Source organism: Lutra lutra, chromosome 16, assembly GCF_902655055.1.
Source record: "Lutra lutra chromosome 16, mLutLut1.2, whole genome shotgun sequence".
NCBI classification, from domain to species: Eukaryota; Metazoa; Chordata; class Mammalia; order Carnivora; family Mustelidae; genus Lutra; species Lutra lutra.
The window spans coordinates 18,748,626-18,765,536 of NC_062293.1; the positions used below are offsets into that span (position 1 = coordinate 18,748,626).

The 16,911-nt window shown below is 52.2% G+C and overlaps 1 protein-coding gene across 4 annotated transcripts; it reads right to left on the reverse strand.

Moving 5' to 3' along the window:
• Nucleotides 1–378: 378 nt before the first annotated feature.
• Nucleotides 379–16,347, reverse strand: HROB (homologous recombination factor with OB-fold). Of its 4 annotated transcripts, XM_047706180.1 has the most exons (11): nt 14,612–14,655; nt 13,561–13,699; nt 13,126–13,190; nt 10,002–11,138; nt 8,772–8,855; nt 7,542–7,682; nt 6,627–6,735; nt 6,354–6,439; nt 5,937–6,062; nt 3,956–4,073; nt 379–1,423 (listed from the first exon to the last, which is right to left on the reverse strand). In XM_047706180.1, the coding sequence occupies exons 4-11, from the start codon at nt 11,082–11,084 to the stop codon at nt 1,332–1,334; spliced, it is 1,839 nt and encodes a 612-aa protein (XP_047562136.1). In that variant the 5' UTR covers nt 11,085–11,138; nt 13,126–13,190; nt 13,561–13,699; nt 14,612–14,655; the 3' UTR covers nt 379–1,331. The 4 variants fall into 4 exon arrangements, with proteins under 4 accessions (XP_047562136.1, XP_047562134.1, XP_047562135.1 ...); XM_047706178.1 differs by lacking the exons at nt 13,126–13,190; nt 13,561–13,699 and adding an exon at nt 16,101–16,347 and having other exon boundaries at nt 14,612–14,662; XM_047706179.1 differs by lacking the exon at nt 13,561–13,699 and having other exon boundaries at nt 14,612–14,662.
• Nucleotides 16,348–16,911: the final 564 nt, after the last annotated feature.

A 16,911-nucleotide genomic window follows, 5' to 3' on the forward strand; every position in this document is an offset into this window, starting at 1 on the left:
ATAGGAATGTAGGACTAAGAAATGCGAGAGAATTCCAAATAATCTGTAGAGATTATTAGTTAATAATAGAATCTATCTATCTATAATCTGTCCTTAGAGAGAGTGGGACATAACTCTTTGTTCCTTAAGTGTGGGCTGCACCCAGTGACTTCCTTCCGAAGAGGACAGTATGAAGATGGAGAAGAAGCAAGTTTACAGTGGAGAAACCTGACAAACAAGACTTCAGCCAGGTCATCAAGGTCAACATCCATCCTTGATGTGTGATGAGAATATGCCTTCCTCTGTGGCCTTCCTCGGCAAAACACACAACCCCGGTGTCATCTTTCTTTAAGGAGACAAATTCCAATAGAGGGCATCCTAGACTGTGCCTGACCATCATCTCCGTACTCTCCGCAGCTGTCAGAGCCAGGAGGAGCCTAAAGAGGCCCGGAGACTAAAGGGAATGTGGGATCCTGGAGCAGAAAAAGGACGACAGGGGAGCCATGTACATCTGAATAAGGCATGAAGGTCGGTCCATAGTAGTGTCCCAACAGTGGCTGGTCGGTTGTAAGCCGTGTGCATCCTAGTGTAAGAGGCTAATGACAGAGGACACTGCATGTAGGGTATATAGGAACTCCCTGGATTATCTTTGCAATAATTCTGTCAATCTAAAACTGTCTCAAAGGGAAGTTGATGAAAAGAGAGTGAGAGAGGGAAGGAAAACGAGCAGCTTGGCTCTGTCCCGGCCAGGCACCACCGTAGGCCGGGCAGGACAAGGAGCAGCGGGGGTGGAAAGGAGAGGGGACGTGAGTGAAGCAAACAGCTGCTTTATTTCCGAACAAGACGCCACAGCCTTGTCCCACCCCCGCACCTGGGAACCCTGAGCACAGGTGAGCCGGGCAGCTTCGGGTCTGGAGAGACAAAGCAGAGGAAGGTCTGAGTGTGTTCCTCCTCTAACCAGAGGGATGGGTCACCACGACTGTGGTGTGACTCTTCAGCTGTCCAGGGAATAGGGAGTAAAGGGATCAGGGTCCTCGAAAGTCAAGGTGAAGCAGGAGGGGGACACACCTTCCCTGTTGGCAGGAGGAGAAGGGATGGTGGCATCCAAGGGCTTGGAGGACAGTAGAGCAGAAGGGCCATCCTTGGGGCTGGGTTTTAGAATGCCAAAGGAAGACCCAAAGTGACAGCAGTGCAGAATCTGAGGGACAAGGGTGTTCCTGGGAAGGCGTCCAGGATGGGGGCAACCACAGTCCTGAGCTTTGTTGGCTGTCCCCTCAGGCTGGGCTTGCTCTCTCCCTGGGACCCAATCAGACACAAGCAGAGGCTCGCCTGGGTGCCGAGAGGCTGCCTGCTCATGGCGGGGGTGCTGCCTTGGGGCAGTCCCAACTGCTGGTCCCACAGAAGAAGTCCTCAGGGAGCTCACTGAGGAGTCCATCCAGGTCATCTGCAGGGGGACATGGAGAGGGTAGACGGACTTAGTGACGACGTTAGGGTTCCATGGGACTCGGGTCCCAAGCTCCTGCCTCTCAGGGGGTTCTGGACCTGACTGCACAGTTGGGGAGTTCCCTCCCCCTGGGCAGTGGTGACTGGGCCTGAGGCTGGCCGAACTCCCGGCTTCCCTCTGCTTCCCACACATGCACACATCACAAGAGACAAGGACAAAACGCCTGGGCCTTTCTGTCAAGAAAGACGCTCCCCTTGGCCTTGGGGATGGCCCTCTTTCCATCCAGAGGCACAGTGCTTGACCAGAGAAGCTGCAGAGGTCCGCCAGCGCAACCCGCTCATTGGATGGAGGAAGGCAAAAGGCCAGAAAAAGCCATCAGACGCATTCAGAATCACGGCATTCGGGAATCCCATTTCTCACCTGAAGAGCGTGAGACATGGGCCCCTTCCCCTGTCGGCCTTCCTGGGCATGTGGAATGAAAGCAACTCTCCCTGACTGCAGTTTGCAGCTACAAGCTTGTGTCTGAGAACTTGGAAGCCACCTATCTCAGTCATCCCTGCTGGGACTATCCCAGTTAACAAGAGCAGCTACCGCTCGCTGAGCCAATGCTCCTGGCCATACAGGCTGTACTCATCCCTTTCTGAACTCACAAAGCCCTTTGGAGGGCGTGGTTCCTCTTTACCATCCCTGCTTTGAGAGAATGGAGTTTAAAGCGGTCAGGCAACTGGTGGTGAGCGTCCTCAAGCTCCATCTGAGGCCAGAAGCACACAGCTCCCAACCAGGGAGCTCCGGTGTGATGGATGGGCTCAGGCAGCCCACGGGTTCAGAAATGGACACCACACCTGCAGAGGCTAGCTTCCGGCCTGGCACAGAGCTCCTGACAACCACGCTGCTCAAAGAAGTCCGCTTGCTGGCATTCAAAAAAAATTTTTTTGGTAGGACTTTTTTTTTTAAGATTTTATTTATTTATTTGACAGACAGAGATCACAAGTAGGCAGCGAGGCAGGCGGGGGGGCAGGCAGAGGCTTTAACCCACTGAGCCACCCAGGCGCCCCTAGCATTCAAAATTTAATTAAGGTGCCTGGCACTGTACTTAGGGAAGTGAGACTGGAATTTGATTGTAACAACAAAAGGTGATGGGGCGCCTGGGGGGGCGGGGGTCAGTCGGTTGGGCGGCCGATTCTTGATTCTCGCTCCGGTCATGATCTTGGGGTCCTGGGGTCGAGCCACACATCTGGCCCTGCGCTCAGCCGGGACGCTGCTTGGGATTCTCTCTCTTCCAATCCCTTTGCTCCTCCCCCACCTCAAATGAATAAATACATCTTAAAAAATAAGAATAAAAAAAGGTGTCCCTCACTCGTTACACTATGACTGTTTGGGGAAACTTGATGTTAAATGAAGGGCAACGAGCAGACTGTGTGGGCCTAGGAAACTGGGAATCAGAGTAAAAACTAGTGTTGGTGGGGCGCCTGGGTGGCTCAGTGGGTTAAGCCTCTGCCTTCGGCTCGGGTCATGATCCCAGAGACCTGGGATCGAGCCCCACATCAGGCTCTCTGTTCCGCGGAGAGCCTGCTTCCTCCTCTCTCTCTGCCTGCCTCTCTGCCTACTTGTGAGCTCTGTCAAATAAATAAAATCTTAAAAAAAAAAAAAAAGAACTAGTGTTGGTGTCTCCCAGCTCTGTCCAGCCACGGCTAGTAGCTGTCTGCTTGGCAAGTCTGTCCCTACAATGGAGATGTGACACCAGCCACAATATTCTACAGACGACTCTCCTCACTTATTTCACGAGCTCCAGTAACCTCCTGATGATGGTTTGGCTTGTCAACCAGCTTACTTATAAGGAACGAGTACAACATCTCAGGGAAGATTCTAGCATAAGGGGTAGATACCTTTGCGTAGGCTATAAGTAAATCGGCTTATGTGGTTTATCCATTAGTCCAATGTGAATTTGATTAATGTGAGACGCTTACCCATAATCCCATGAATTTTGGGGCTGGACAGGGTTGAATTTATGGAATCCAAAAGCTAAGGCTCACACTTGGACCGTGTACGCTCCACGTGGGTGATGCTCCCTCCCGAGGAATAAGCTGGTCATACCCTGACAGGTCTGTGTTTGGGCTTCTCAGGTCTGTTTCTTGGTGCCACCCTAACCCCATGGATGTCTGACTCCTCAGCCCTGCCTGCAGGATCTCTGAACTTAGTCAGAATGGGGAAATCAGCCTCCAGAAGACTCAAGGTGTGGCACAGGGGTGGTGCCCGTCCATCCCCTCCTTGTGGGTAACCACATGGCCTGGAAAAGGGGCGACCCGTGGATCCCACTGTATTTGTTTATGTAGCCCCAATCACACTGCTATAGTTAGTTTGCGGCCTACAGCCTTGCCAAAAAAGATACCACATCTGATTTCTGGAAGATTCTGTAAGACCCAAAGATTCACAGAAGGAGGGAAAAGATGTAGCCAGATTCTCCTGGCTGTGCTATCCAAGAGGAAATAGAAGGAGAACCACTTTTGCTCCTGGGTAGGCTGACTGCCTTACCTGCTTCTGGGAGCTCTTCCTTGGGGGATGCCCCTGCCTCTGCGTTCGGTGCTGTTCTGAAGCCTTTTCCAGACTTTGCAGTCTCATGATGGGGGCTGCCAGGGAAGCTTCCCGGGTTCTGGGGACAGAAGGCCTGGTCACTAATGTCTGTGCCCCCGACATCCCTCTGGATAGTTCCATATCACCCACGCAACCTCAAAAGAAGAGGTAGGGGCTCAGGAAAGACACGACAGAGGAGTGTGGAAGGGGCCGGTCACCCAGGGGAGGGAGCTGAAGTACCAAACACCCCAAAGAGCAAGTAATTAAAAACACAAAAAACTTTTTTGGGCCATTTTCTTTCCTAATTCTGTTGGTATCTGGTGTTTTAGGAAATCTGTATATACCGGGAACAGAGTGAAGAGGCCATTCAGAAATATGTTGAGGATTTGGCCCGGGGTTAAAAACGAGCTCTTAGGGGGTACCTGGGTGGCTCAGTCATTAAGCTTCTGCCTTTGGCGTGGGTCATGATCCCAGGGTTCTGGGATCGAACCCCACATCGGCTTCTTGCTCGGCAGGAAGCCTGCTTTCCCTTTCCCACTCGCCCTGCTTGTGTTCCTGCCCTCACTGTCTCTCTGTCAAATAAATAAATAAAATTAAAAAAAAAAAAAAAAAGATGAGCTTTTAGGGGTTGGGAGATTGAGCCCCATGTCACGCTCATGCACTGGGTGTGGAACCTGCTTAAGATTCTCTCTTTCTCTCTTTCCCTCACTAAATGGAGCAACAACAACAAACACCAAAAAAACCTTTTAAGAATCTGCACACTAGCTAATATACAGGTAGGTAACGGAAATTAGTAATTAAGCTGTTTTTTTAAAAGTATATAAGCTTTTTATTATTTTTTAATTTAATTAATTAATTTTTATTTGACAGAGAGAAAGAGATCACAAGTAGGCAGAGAAGCAGGCAGAGAGAGAGGGGAAAGCAGGCTCCCCGCTGAGCAGAGAGCCTGATACAGGGTTGCGGGGCTCGATCCCAGGACCCTGAGATCATGACCTGAGCTGAAGGCAGAGGCTTAACCCACTGAGCCACCTAGGTGCCCCAGTAATTAAGCTATTGACCATCATTTGCCGTAGGGAATGGGAAAGGAGAAGAGTAAGTTTTATGTTTTGCTTTATTCTGTACCATTTCAATTTTTGTCAATGTGTATGGGTAACTTGACATTTAAAAGAAAAAGAAGGATGAGGTTTTGGGAGTGGGGTGATTTTGAGAAAATGTGGAAGGTTAAGGGGAAAGATGAGGGAAATGGGAAGTAGCCCCACCGAGCGAAAGGTGTAACTTGAGTAGAAGTCATCAAGTCTAAAGCATTCGCTTTTTAGATGAAGCAACAGCAGGAGTGGGGATGGGACCCGTGCAAGGTCAAGTTACAAATTACCAGCAGAGTGGAGACAGGAGGTCTCCCCACCCCCAGGCCAGGCCCAACAACCCAGGACCCCAGGAAGGGGGGAGGTGGACACAGAGGGGACACCATGCTCCGAGTTAAGGGCCAGCTCTGCACTCTTAACCTGGAGTGGAGCTGCCTGGAACCCCAGTCTCCCTTAGTTCCCAAAGGGGGGGTGTCTCCTCCTGAGTTCTGTGCGGGTGCCCCCCCAACCAATCTAGGTGGAGGCCAGGAAGGCAGATGCAGAGCAAGGGCTGGCTCACATGACAGGCCATGCGCAGCTCCCTGCTCTGTGCCCCGCCGCCTGTAGCATATCTGACCCTGAGTCACTTACTGAGGGCCACACCACCCCCCACCTGGGAAACCCAGTCTCCTTAGTTCTCAGGTGACTCCATCCTCCCCAGTGCTCAAACCCGCCATCAGATCACCAAGTAGCCAGCTGCTCTAGGTCCTGTTACTGTGCCGTCTGGCAGGCGGGGGCCCTGGGAACAGAAGGATGCGGCACCGTCTCCAGAGGCATCTCCAGAGGCCCTGTCAGTCCCCATTCCATCCTGCTCCTCTTACCTTAGGGAAGGGCTGAGACGGCTTGAGGAAGCTCCCATCCCCGGACTCTGGGCTGTAAACACGGACCAGGTTGTTGGGCGTCACGTTGAGGTAGTGATTCCGGAGCGAAGGAGAGAACACTCCAACCTGGAGCCGGGGACGGGGGAAGGTCAGTGTTCTCGTGGAGCCCTAGACACTGTCAGATGCCACCCGGTCCCCGCCTGCATCTCTCTTGCTGGCCTTGGCACCGGGGTCACACGGATGGTTTCGCCCCAGCCCTGGGACCAGAGCAGAACTGTGTACCACACCCTCCGTCCCTCACAGCACCACCCCTCATCCCCACCCACCTCTGAAGGATGGGAGCCAGGCCAACCCCTCAGGGACCTTCTCCAGAGCGGGAGGGTTGGAGAGCAGGTCCCCGTTTGGGGCCCCCCTCACCTGCTTTAGCAGCAGCACCGAGCCAGGTTTCAGCTCACTCTGGCGGGTCTCGAGCAGCAGCCTGTGCACTGTGCCCCGCATCTCTCCTGCAAATACCACGTGGCCCATCAGGCTGGGTCAAGGGCAGCACAGGGACTGCTTTGGGCCCTGGCTGGGAAGTGGGCCGCTCACTGCCTCAATTTTCCCGTCTGCAGATGGAGAGGATGACTCTTCCTCATCCCCTGAACTCAGCAAAGGCCACTCATCAGACCCGCTCAGGGCCTGACTGCTCACCTGTGGGGTCCTTGAAAACCACACTGGCGTCCATCACGCTCCGCCTCAGGGACTTGATCATCACAGCCATGTGGGGGACCTTGTTCCTAGGAAGCTGCTTTAGGGCTGCCTGGTTACGAGGAGAGGCATTTGCTGAGCAAGTGGCATCCCACCAGTGAGGTTCCCAAGTGGGCCAGGGCAACTGGAGTGGGGAGGGGCCGGGGGAGGGGGGCCGAGGACAGACATGGTGATGATCTTCCTTTTGTGGAGGGCAGAAGGGCGGTCTGAAGGCCTCATCCTGACTCTCTAGCAGACCTGAGGCTGGCAGGGCCTTCATTTATCACTACCCCCTGCTTCCTTTCTCCAGCATACGTGTATTTACACAGAGCTCCACCTCCGCGGGCCATGGGCATGTGTCCTCACATGAGGTGGGAACCTCTTGGGAGCTTGAAGGGTAGCTGTGTGCTCACCCCATCTCATCCAGGGCCTGGACACGCAGAGACATACCCATACCCCACTTTCACCTTCTACCTGTGCCCAGTAGTAGTGAAATGCTGGGTGAGGAGAAGATACAACCAAAGGGACTCCATGTAGCTGCTTGGAGATAGGCCTGGGGTGAGAGGGAGCAAAAGGACAGCCCCCTTTCCTAAGGTGGAGGAGGACAGCAGATTGGTAGAAAGGGTAGAAATGGTCTTTCTTGGGGGTGCCTGGGTGGCTCATTCGTTAAGTGTCTGCTTTGGGCTCAGGTCATGATCCCAGGGTCCTGGAATTAGGCCCTGCACTAGGCTCCCTGCTCAGTGGGAAGCCTGTTTTTTCCCTCTCTGCTCCCCCTGCTCTTGCTGTCTCTCTCGCTGTCAAATAAATAAATAAAATCTTAAAAAAAAGAAAGGAAAAGAAATGGTCTTTCTTGCACAGCTCAGCACCCAGTATCCTTACCTTCCGCAGCACCATGACAATGCTATAGGCACAGAGGAAGCAGGTGGGGTCTCTCTCGTCTAGGCCCAGAGCAGACTTCATGGCCAGCCACGGCCCTTGCCCAAAGTCCTCCTCTGCTGATGCCTGGGAACTGGTAACAATCTGGTACCACAGAGCAGAGGGGGCCTGTGTGAGTGGATCCACTCACTTCTGACCTTGACTGAGACAGGATGGGGGGCTGGGAGGGAAGGGCGAATTCCCTGTAGCATGGTAACCAGTCTCTTCCTCTCCCACGTCACAAAATGGTATGAGAGATTTTGCTGCATAGCATATCTTTCACTAAGCAGCAATACCAAAGGTTTATTTTATTTTATTTTATTTTATATCAGGTCCTAACTTTGGTTGCACTGAAGCCAAAGGCTATGTCACTTGTGTAATAGACTCGAGAAGTATTGGGGCCATGGAGCCGCCGCCCTCGCACTGACAGGTTTCCAGAGTGCCTTAGCCATTTTGAAACCAGTCACATTTTACTTGGGATGCCTCTGGCTTAACTACTAACCTTCTTACATTAAAAAATGTTTGGGGCACCTGGGTGGCTCAGTCGGTTGAGCGTCTGACTCTTGATTTCTGCTCGGGTTGTGGGACTGAGCCCAGCGCTGGGCTCTGCACGCAGTTAAGAGTCTGCTAGTCCCTCTCCCTCTGCCCTCCCCCAAATAAATAAATAAATAAATCTTTAAAAAAGAAAAGCTTTGTAACCAGATGGATCTGTGGATGGGCAGCAAAGAGAATTAAAAGCAAAAGTGGGTCTGAGGGTAGGGCAGGTCAACCAGAATCCCGGTGAGGAGGGAAGATGGGTCTCACCCACCCAAAAGGAACCCACTGGAGGCCAGACGAAGGCAGATCCTTCCCAGCTCAATTCCCAGAAACCTGCTGAGGAGGGGTTCCTGAGACACAATTTCCTAATACTTGTGACACTGCCCTCCCCTGAGGGAAGATGGGAGTTAGCTGGGCCTTCTTTCTTAGGTGAGAAAGAAGACTGGACGTGTGACATCGGTCGGCATCAGGATAGGCTTCATCTTCGGCCAGTAAAACCACCACATCCCCAAACGGCCTTCCTATGTACCTCTGGTGCGGGAGCCCCGGAAAAGGCCTAGTACCCCAGACTCCGCTTCTCAACTCCTGAAACCCACAGGGGTGTCCCTCACCGTTAAATGATGCCCAGAAAGTCAGCATAGGCGTGGAACTAGTTACCTCTGTCCGGAATTTAGCCAGAGCACCATGAGTCGGAGTCTGGGGCGTGGAAACCATGATCTCCTCCAGATGCTTTCCGCTGAGCTACAAGGGGAGAGAGAACGGGAAGGCGAGAGCACGCGCGGCAGCTGTTACTCACAAGTACAGCTTCTTGTCTGGGTTACATAATGAGTTCAGGAAACTATCGGGGACAATTAACACATATCACAGCTCTCCTAACGAAGTCTCAGGAGCCTTGCTGGCAGCTCAAAAAAGATGCTTTGGGGATTGTTTGGGGAATGTGAGGAAGCTGGAGCTGGCCCAGGAGCAAAACCCAGGGCTTCCTGAAGGAGCCAATGACCCGGATAGGGAGGCCTGGGATAGGCACAGAGGCAGCTTTCCCCAAGTCCCTTCTCAGGGACCTAACCCTTCCCCACAGGGATCCAGCCCAGGAGGAATGTGGATGGCCTCCTTGGATTTCCCTTAGAGTGCCAGCGAAGGGCAAGGAACAGGCAGAAATGATTTGAACCAGCCTTAAAATGAGAGGAAAGGAGTGCACCCATCACACCAGACCAGACGCTCAGGGTCCCGTTATCTGGGATCTGATCCAAGATGGTTTGACAGAAACTGTCCCTCCACCACCACTGACTCTAAACAGTTGGCACAGCACAGCTTCCCCCTGCTGACCCCACACGCCCGCCGCAGTGGCCTATTCTGTGTACCTCTGACAGCATCCTGCCCTTCTGCCTCTGGGCCTTTGCACCTTCTCTTCCCTGTCTTCCCACTGCTGAGATGTCTCCCAGAGCACAGCTTTCCTACACGCACCTGTCCATCTACCTCCTACCTGACACTCCAAAGCCCACTCAGTCACCCCAAGGAACCCAGAGTATCCGCAGCACCCAGGGACACTCTGCATTTTACGTTTCACCGCTCGTTTGCATCTGCTGCTTCTGCTGTGTTGTGGACAACTTGGGATGGGAGCCATCCCCATATTAACCTTCGTGTTCTCAGCTCCAAATTAGCAAATATAAGTGAGTGGCTCTTACTGCCCCAGTGCTAGCAAACAGTAGGTGCTCAACAAAGGAAAGGTGTGAGGTTCTCAGAGCCTGGAGCGCCTCTCTCACCTGCGGTATTCAGTTCTTCCTTCCCACTTCTTTTAACTTCTTCTGAAGCTCTGGAAACCCTCTCTCCACACTTCATTCCCTCCTCCGCCACCCCCCACCCCTCATGTCTGGGACAACTGTCCCTCACCTGGTGAGGCAGGACCCCGGCCGGGCCAGGGAAGCGCCGTGTTTTGGGGCTGGCGGGCTGCTGGGGTGTCTGGTGGGCAGCAGTGACCAGTCGCACCAGGTGGTTGGTGACGATGGGCGTCTGCAGAGCTGTCTGGGGAACCGGGGAGGAATGGGCACTCTTTGGGGTGCTGAGAGGACACCTGACAGAAGACACTGGTGCTCTGGGTCGTAAGGGGCTCTGAGGAAACGATCCGGAGATAGTCCTTGAGGGAGTAGAGCACATGGAGTTGGGAGTCCGTGGTCCGGGAAAATGAGATTTGCCAGGTATGGAGGCGTCTGGACACTGGAATGAGTGACCAGGGAAACGGTTTTGAGGGCAGCTCTGAACAGGCCTGCCAGCTGCTTGGGGAGGCTGTGGTGCCTGAAGAAGGGGCCCCCCCCGACAGGCTTCCCAGCGGGGCTGCTGAACAGGAATGGGAAGGTCATTGGTGGCAGCCGATCTCGCATGGGGCTCTGGAGTCCTGCAGTGGACAACAGGCTCTGGAGGCTCACCATGGGCTGACAGGACACTAGTCATGTTGGGGGCAGGCACGGGCCCCTTTAGGCAAGACCCACTCAGCTCAGTGACCCGGGCCTTTTTAGCCACCGCTGAGTCCTCCTGATGCCAGGTGGCCAAGATTCCTGGGGCCTCACTGCTGCCTCCAAGGTCCAGGTCCATGCTTGCGAGGACCTTATCAAATTCATCTTGTTCAGGCCCCTCGAAGCCCCCAGTTACCGGCTGCTGGCTCTCAAACCCGAGCAGGGGGTGGGAGGCAGAGGTCTGGCGTCTGGGTGGCACTTTGAGCACTTCCGCCAGTGCCACTCGTCTCTGATGGCCAGTCCAGCTGCTAGAAGTCGGGATAGGTCTTAGGGAGGCTGTTCCTACAGAAGGTGGACCCCTGATGGCCGCGGGCATGCTGGAGTGAGAAAGGCGGAGTCCCAGGGCTGATGGGCCCAAAGCCTCTGAAGGAGCAGCGGGGCCGGATGGCAGCTGCCCAGGAGACTGTGCCTGCCCAGAGTCCCGTGGGCTGGAAGAGGAGGGTCTCAGGCACCCAGCCTTCATAGGCCGCGAGCCAGCAAGCCGATTCTCTGCATCCTCCACGGCAGACAAGAAGTCCTACAAAGAAGCAAAGATGGTGGTTCTTGGCATCCAGACATCAAGAAACACTCTGCTTCTACTCTTGCAGGGATGTAGTAGGTACATGGAAGCAGATAATGGAAGCGGGAAACCAAGGCATGAAAGGCCATGGTGGGGTCTTTTACCACCTTTGACCTTGCCCATGAGCCCACTTCCAGACTTTTAAAAAAGATTTTACTATTATTTTTAAAGTAATGTCTACAACATGCATTGTGGGACTCAAACTTGTGATCCCAAGATCGAGAGTCACATGCTCCACGGAATGAGCCAGCCAGGTGCCCCACCATCCCCAGACTTCTACCAGAACCATCCAGGGGCACCTGGCTGGCTCAGTGGGTGGAGCATGCGACTCCTTATCTCGGGGTCGTGAGTTCAAGTCCCACGTTGCATGTAGAGATTACTTAAAAATAAAATCTTTAGGGGCGCCTGGGTGGCTCAGTGGGTTGAGCCGCTGCCTTCGGCTCGAGTCATGATCTCAGGGTCCTGGGATCGAGTCCCGCATCGGGCTCTCTGCTCAGCAGGAAGCCTGCTTCCCTCTCTCTCTCTCTCTGCCTGCCTCTCCGTCTGCTTGTGATCTCTCTCTGTCAAATAAAAAAAAAAAAAAAAAATAAATAAAATAAAATCTTTAGCACTGTATGTTAACTAACTGGAATTTATTTTATTTATTTTTTAAAGATTCCATTCATTTATTTGAGAGATAGAGAGCATGAGCTGGGGCGAGGGTGGGTAGAGAGAGATGCAGACTCCCTGCTGAGCCCAGAGACCAATGTGAGGCTTGATCCCAGGACTCCAGGATCACAATCCGAGCTGAGGGCAGACGCCTAACCAACTGAGCCACCCAGGCGCCCCACTAACTAGAACTTAAATAAAAATATGAAGAGGGGCGCCTGGGTGGCTCAGTCAATTAAGCATCTGACTCTTGATTTCAGCTCAGGTCATGATCTCGGGGTTGTGAGATCGAGCCCTGCACTGCGCTCCACGCTCAGCACGGAGTCTGCTTGAGATTCCTTCTCTCTCCCTCTGCCCCTCCCCTCTCTAAAAATAAATAAACTAATTAATTAATTAAAATTTTGCAGAAAAAAGTCTTAAAAAAAAAAAAAGAAACATTCTAAGGCTCAGTCTATAGGTAGCTTCTCTCCGGGGGTGGGGGAGCAGTGGTACTCAGGGGAGCAGGCAGAAGCAAACATACCAGGGCACCAAGGAATCGAATCACCCAAGATTACACACCCATCTCAAGGAAATAAGTTTTCTGGTGTCCAGCCTGTGCAACAGGGGTCTCTTCAGCTGGTCATGCTGCCTGTCCTCAGCCCACTCCTCTCCCCCTGCCCCAAGACACACACACACAACCTTCAGTAAGCCGGAGAGGCCTTGGAGCCAGCAAAATAGGCAGAAGTTAAATATAGCTTTCCAGGCAGGTTAAATTAAGTATGGATTCCAGTTGGGAAGCAAGGTGAGATTGACACCTTCGAGAGCAACAGACCTGTTCTGAGGGTGTTTTTGAGTCAGAACTGCTGATTTAACTGACAGGTAGGTCCCCTCCACCTCTTCCTTTGGTGCTGCATTGGATTGTCTGGGCCAGAGAAGGGTTTTTCCCTGCTTTGTGTATTGTCAGGAGAATGGCATACCCCAGCGGGACTGCCATGGGGTTTAGCAATAACGATATTAGAATTACAGCAGCAATGAAATCCTGACAATCCTTTTCTCCTAAAGAGCTCACTCTTAGACATGATGTCATCTGCCTGAGGAAGGAGGAAAGGGGCTGGTCTTAGAACAGAAACTTGAACTGTCAGAGTCCTTCACTTTTTTTCTTTTTCTTTTTTTTTTTTTTTAAGTAATCTCTATGCCTAACATGGGGCTCGAATTCAAGACCCTGGGATCAAGAGCCAACATGCTCCACTGAGCCAGCCAGGTACCCCAGAGACCTTCACTCTTAATCCCATTGCCAGCCCCGCAGTCCTCTCATCACCTGGTAAGACCCAAAAGGGACACTTAGCAGTCACCTTTTCAGCCTGGAATTACACATCTCCAAAGCTGAAAGACAAAGACAGGGACACATCTCCTCAACAAAGCTGGCAATTTTGAATTTTTTGTAAAAGCAAAATTCAAGTCCCCAAGTGATGACAAAAACATCTTACAATTTGAAATGGCACTGGGTGCCCGGGACCACATACACATTTTACCGGAATTCTCTCAATGAATTTTCACGATGGTCCTAATAAGTGTTATTATTATTCCTGTTTTATGGATGCAGAAATGGAGACTCAGAAGTTAAATAACTTCACAGAACCAGGACTAGAACCCATATGTGTCCCTGTCACTATGTCTTAGGGCCTCAATGAATGAGACAAGCCAGAGACCGGTTTTTAAGAGGTCTGAGGAAGGTCTGTCTTCGCTTTCAAACCTTAGGTTCCAAAAGCCTCAAAGGAAGGGGAGTGTGGGCCTTGGGCTGCCAGAAGGGTCCCCGGTGCAGCTTTCATCACCAGACTAGGTACAAATGGGGCATCTTGACAAATTCTAAATTCGATTTTTAAAGCACAGTGCTGGGAGACAAAAAGTAAGTTTGAAAGGTTTGTCATTGATAAAAGAAAGCAATTCTACTCTATAAATATAGTTTAGTATCTATGTATGTTAGCCTGGAATCAGGAGGCCAAGACCTCACCCTGGTTGTTGGTGTTGTGTTCTTAAACAGGTTAATTTACCTCTTTTGCATTTTGCCTGCTTAAATCCTGCCTCTTTCTGAAAAGGGTTTCAGGTAGCGATTTTGGGCCTCCCAGACCAAAACTATATCCTTTGGATCTGAGCGGGAAGAGAGCTGCGGGGAGTGCTAGCTAGTTCAGTGATCTCTGACTATACCCCGAGATTAGAAACAGCCCTGCCTGGGCCCATCCCCAGAAATTCCGATTTAATTGGTGTGTGGAAAGGCCTCAGCAGGGGTGATTCTGACGTGCTGGCTTCTGATATAGTCTAATCCCTCATCTTCTGAGCAAGAGGGAAGAGTATTTGAGGCAGAAGAACATCCCTCCTATTATAGAAGAGAAAACAGAAGGCCAGAGAATGAAGTAATTTGCCCTGGCTCATGTAGTGACTTGGTGACCCCAAGCCTCCTGCCATCCACTAACTGTGTTGTCTGTGGCTCTCCATAAACTTTCTTCCCACCTCAAGTATGTCATCATAAAGGTGAACTGAATCATTCACATGACACAGCTTCCAGGCAAGGGCCCTAGTAATTTAAAGGTATGTCAATTAGGCAGCTCACATCTTTTGTTTTTCTGTCTCTAAAACAGTTAAGTGGGTTGTTTACATGTCTCATCTTCTCTCAGCCTCTCACAGACAAAAAAGCTATACATGTCAAGTAAAAGGAGGCTGGGGCAGACTGCTTCGAAATGTTCTGGGTCTGGGTGTTGACAACTCAAGACGTCCTCTGCTATCTCTGATCACCAACACTTCCTTACCTCATCTTCAAACTCCTCTTCTACAGTAAACAGCTTCTGCAAACTGCATGCCTGAAAGGAAAACAAAGCAATTGAGGTTGGAGGAGAGATACTGCTTACAAGTACATTCTGTCCTTACTACGCTTCTTTCCAATTCTAACAAGACCATCGGGTGTACTGTTTTTTGTTTTTTTGTTTTTTCCCCCTAGTGTTGAGGGAGGAATAAGGGATGAGGAGGGAAGAGATCGGATTTACTTAAAGATTTAGAGGATTCAAAAATAAACAAACAAAAAATGATTTAGAGGATTCAGGGGTGCCTGGGTGGCTCAGTGGGTTAAGCCTCTGCCTTTGGGCTCAGATCATGATCCCGGGGTCCTGGGATAGAGCTCCACATAGGGCTCTCTGCTCAGCAGGGAGCCTGCTTCCCCTTCTCTCTGCCTGCCTCTCTGCCTACTTGTGACCTCTGTCTGTCAAATAAATAAAATCTTAAAAAAAAAAAAAAAGATTTAGAGGATTCGGAATCCTTTCTTGCAAAATAATCCACTCGGGTCCATCTGTATTCACCTTGGAAGAGGGAGGAAGAGGCAAGGGGAAGGCTTAAAAGGGCGCATGGGGGGGCGCCTGGGTGGCTCAGTGGGTTAAAGCCTCTGCTTTCGGCTCAGGTCATGATCCCAGGGTCCTGGGATCGAGCCCCGCATATCCCAGGGTCCTGGGATCGAGCCCCGCATATCCCAGGGTCCTGGGATCGAGCCCCGCATCGGGCTCTCTGCTCGGCAGGGAGCCTGCTTCCTCCTCTCTCTCTGCCTGCCTCTCTGCCTACTTGTGATCTCTGTCAAATGAAATGAATAAAATCTTAAAAAAAAAAAAAAAAAAAAAGGGCGCATGGGTCATTCTTTAGCCTGAGCACTGGGCACATGGGCTGAAGGATTTTGCAACATCCCAAAAAGTTGGCCTGGGGAACCTATGTGAAACGTCAGAGAGGCTACCATAAATCCAAGCACGCCCAGTACAGTGGCCTCGTTTCTGAAGCAAGTGGTTTCCTTCTACCTAATCCCATGTGCCAAAGCCAGCGTCCCAGGAAGGTTGGATGCCCTGGCCCAGAGTTCCTTCTTTCTAGACAGCAGGGCTGCTGTGGGCAGTTCTTAGACATGTGTCAAGCCCAGAGCGGCGGGCTGTGCCTACCCCCGCCCCCCGTTGCCAGAGCAGCAAGAGCTATAGTGAGACACACCCCCGCAACCCAGTGCCCAAGGATCAGGGGGTACGGGGTGGGGGTGGGGGTCGGCTCTGGAGGCGTGACGTTCGGGCACACCGAGAACCACGAGCAGTTCTCCAAGAAGAGAGGTAAGAGCAGCAGGAGGGAAGCAGGCCCAGAGGGAGGTGCGTGGAGAGAACCTTCCCAGGGTCTCCAGGCAAGCCCTGACTAGAGCCCAGGTGTCCCGAGGCCACCAAGCTCTGACCCAAACCCTAACCCGGTTGTGCGGCAGTTCCACCGCCTGGGGCGCGGCATTACCATGGCGACGGCGGGCGGCCTCTGACCCCGGGCGGGGAGGTTGTTTAGCCGGGCAGGCCCCCCAGTCGAGGGGTCGCCGGGGCCTCGGACTTGTCCCGGGCGGGACAGTCGGAGTCCGGACTTGCGGGGTCTCTGGTGCGAGGTCGGAAAGTCACGACTCTGCGACTCGGGCGGGGGCCGAGAGGGGGTCGCCGGAAAGCCGGGGGCTGAAGCCCGTGGCTGCTTTCGAAGTGGCCGCCACTCCGGCGTCTCCGCCCTCTTAAAGGGGCGGGCCTATTTCTATCCCGCCGACGCAAAGACTCTTCTTCCTCTGTCTTCCGCCTCGGCCTTAAAGGGAAATGAGTGGGCTCTCGGTCGCCCCCCAGCGGCCCCTCGGGCCAGGTTGGTTGGTTCAACAGGAGTTCTGGGACCACAGGTTGGGAATCTTGGGTCCCCAGTTCTGCCCATCTTCTTCTACAGAGTTAAGCACACTGGGGACTGGGTCCTGGAGCATAACTCTCATTTACATTAGAATCCGCCCCACTGGCTGTTTGTTCATCTATCCATCCATACTTGCAACACGTATATTAAGCAAAGATGTTCTTTGTCTTGTTCTTTTTAACCCTTAATATTTCAACTTAGATCTCAGATCTTCCCTGTCACCTCTCAAGTAACATCCCTCCCCCATCCAACACTCTGTTCCCTTCTCAGCGCTTTCCATAATTTTTAACTGTCATGGTTTACATCTTTATTGTGTGTCCTCTTCCCTAAAATATGAGCTCCTGGGGTTCAGCACAACAAACAAACAAACAAACAAAAATGAGCTCCATGA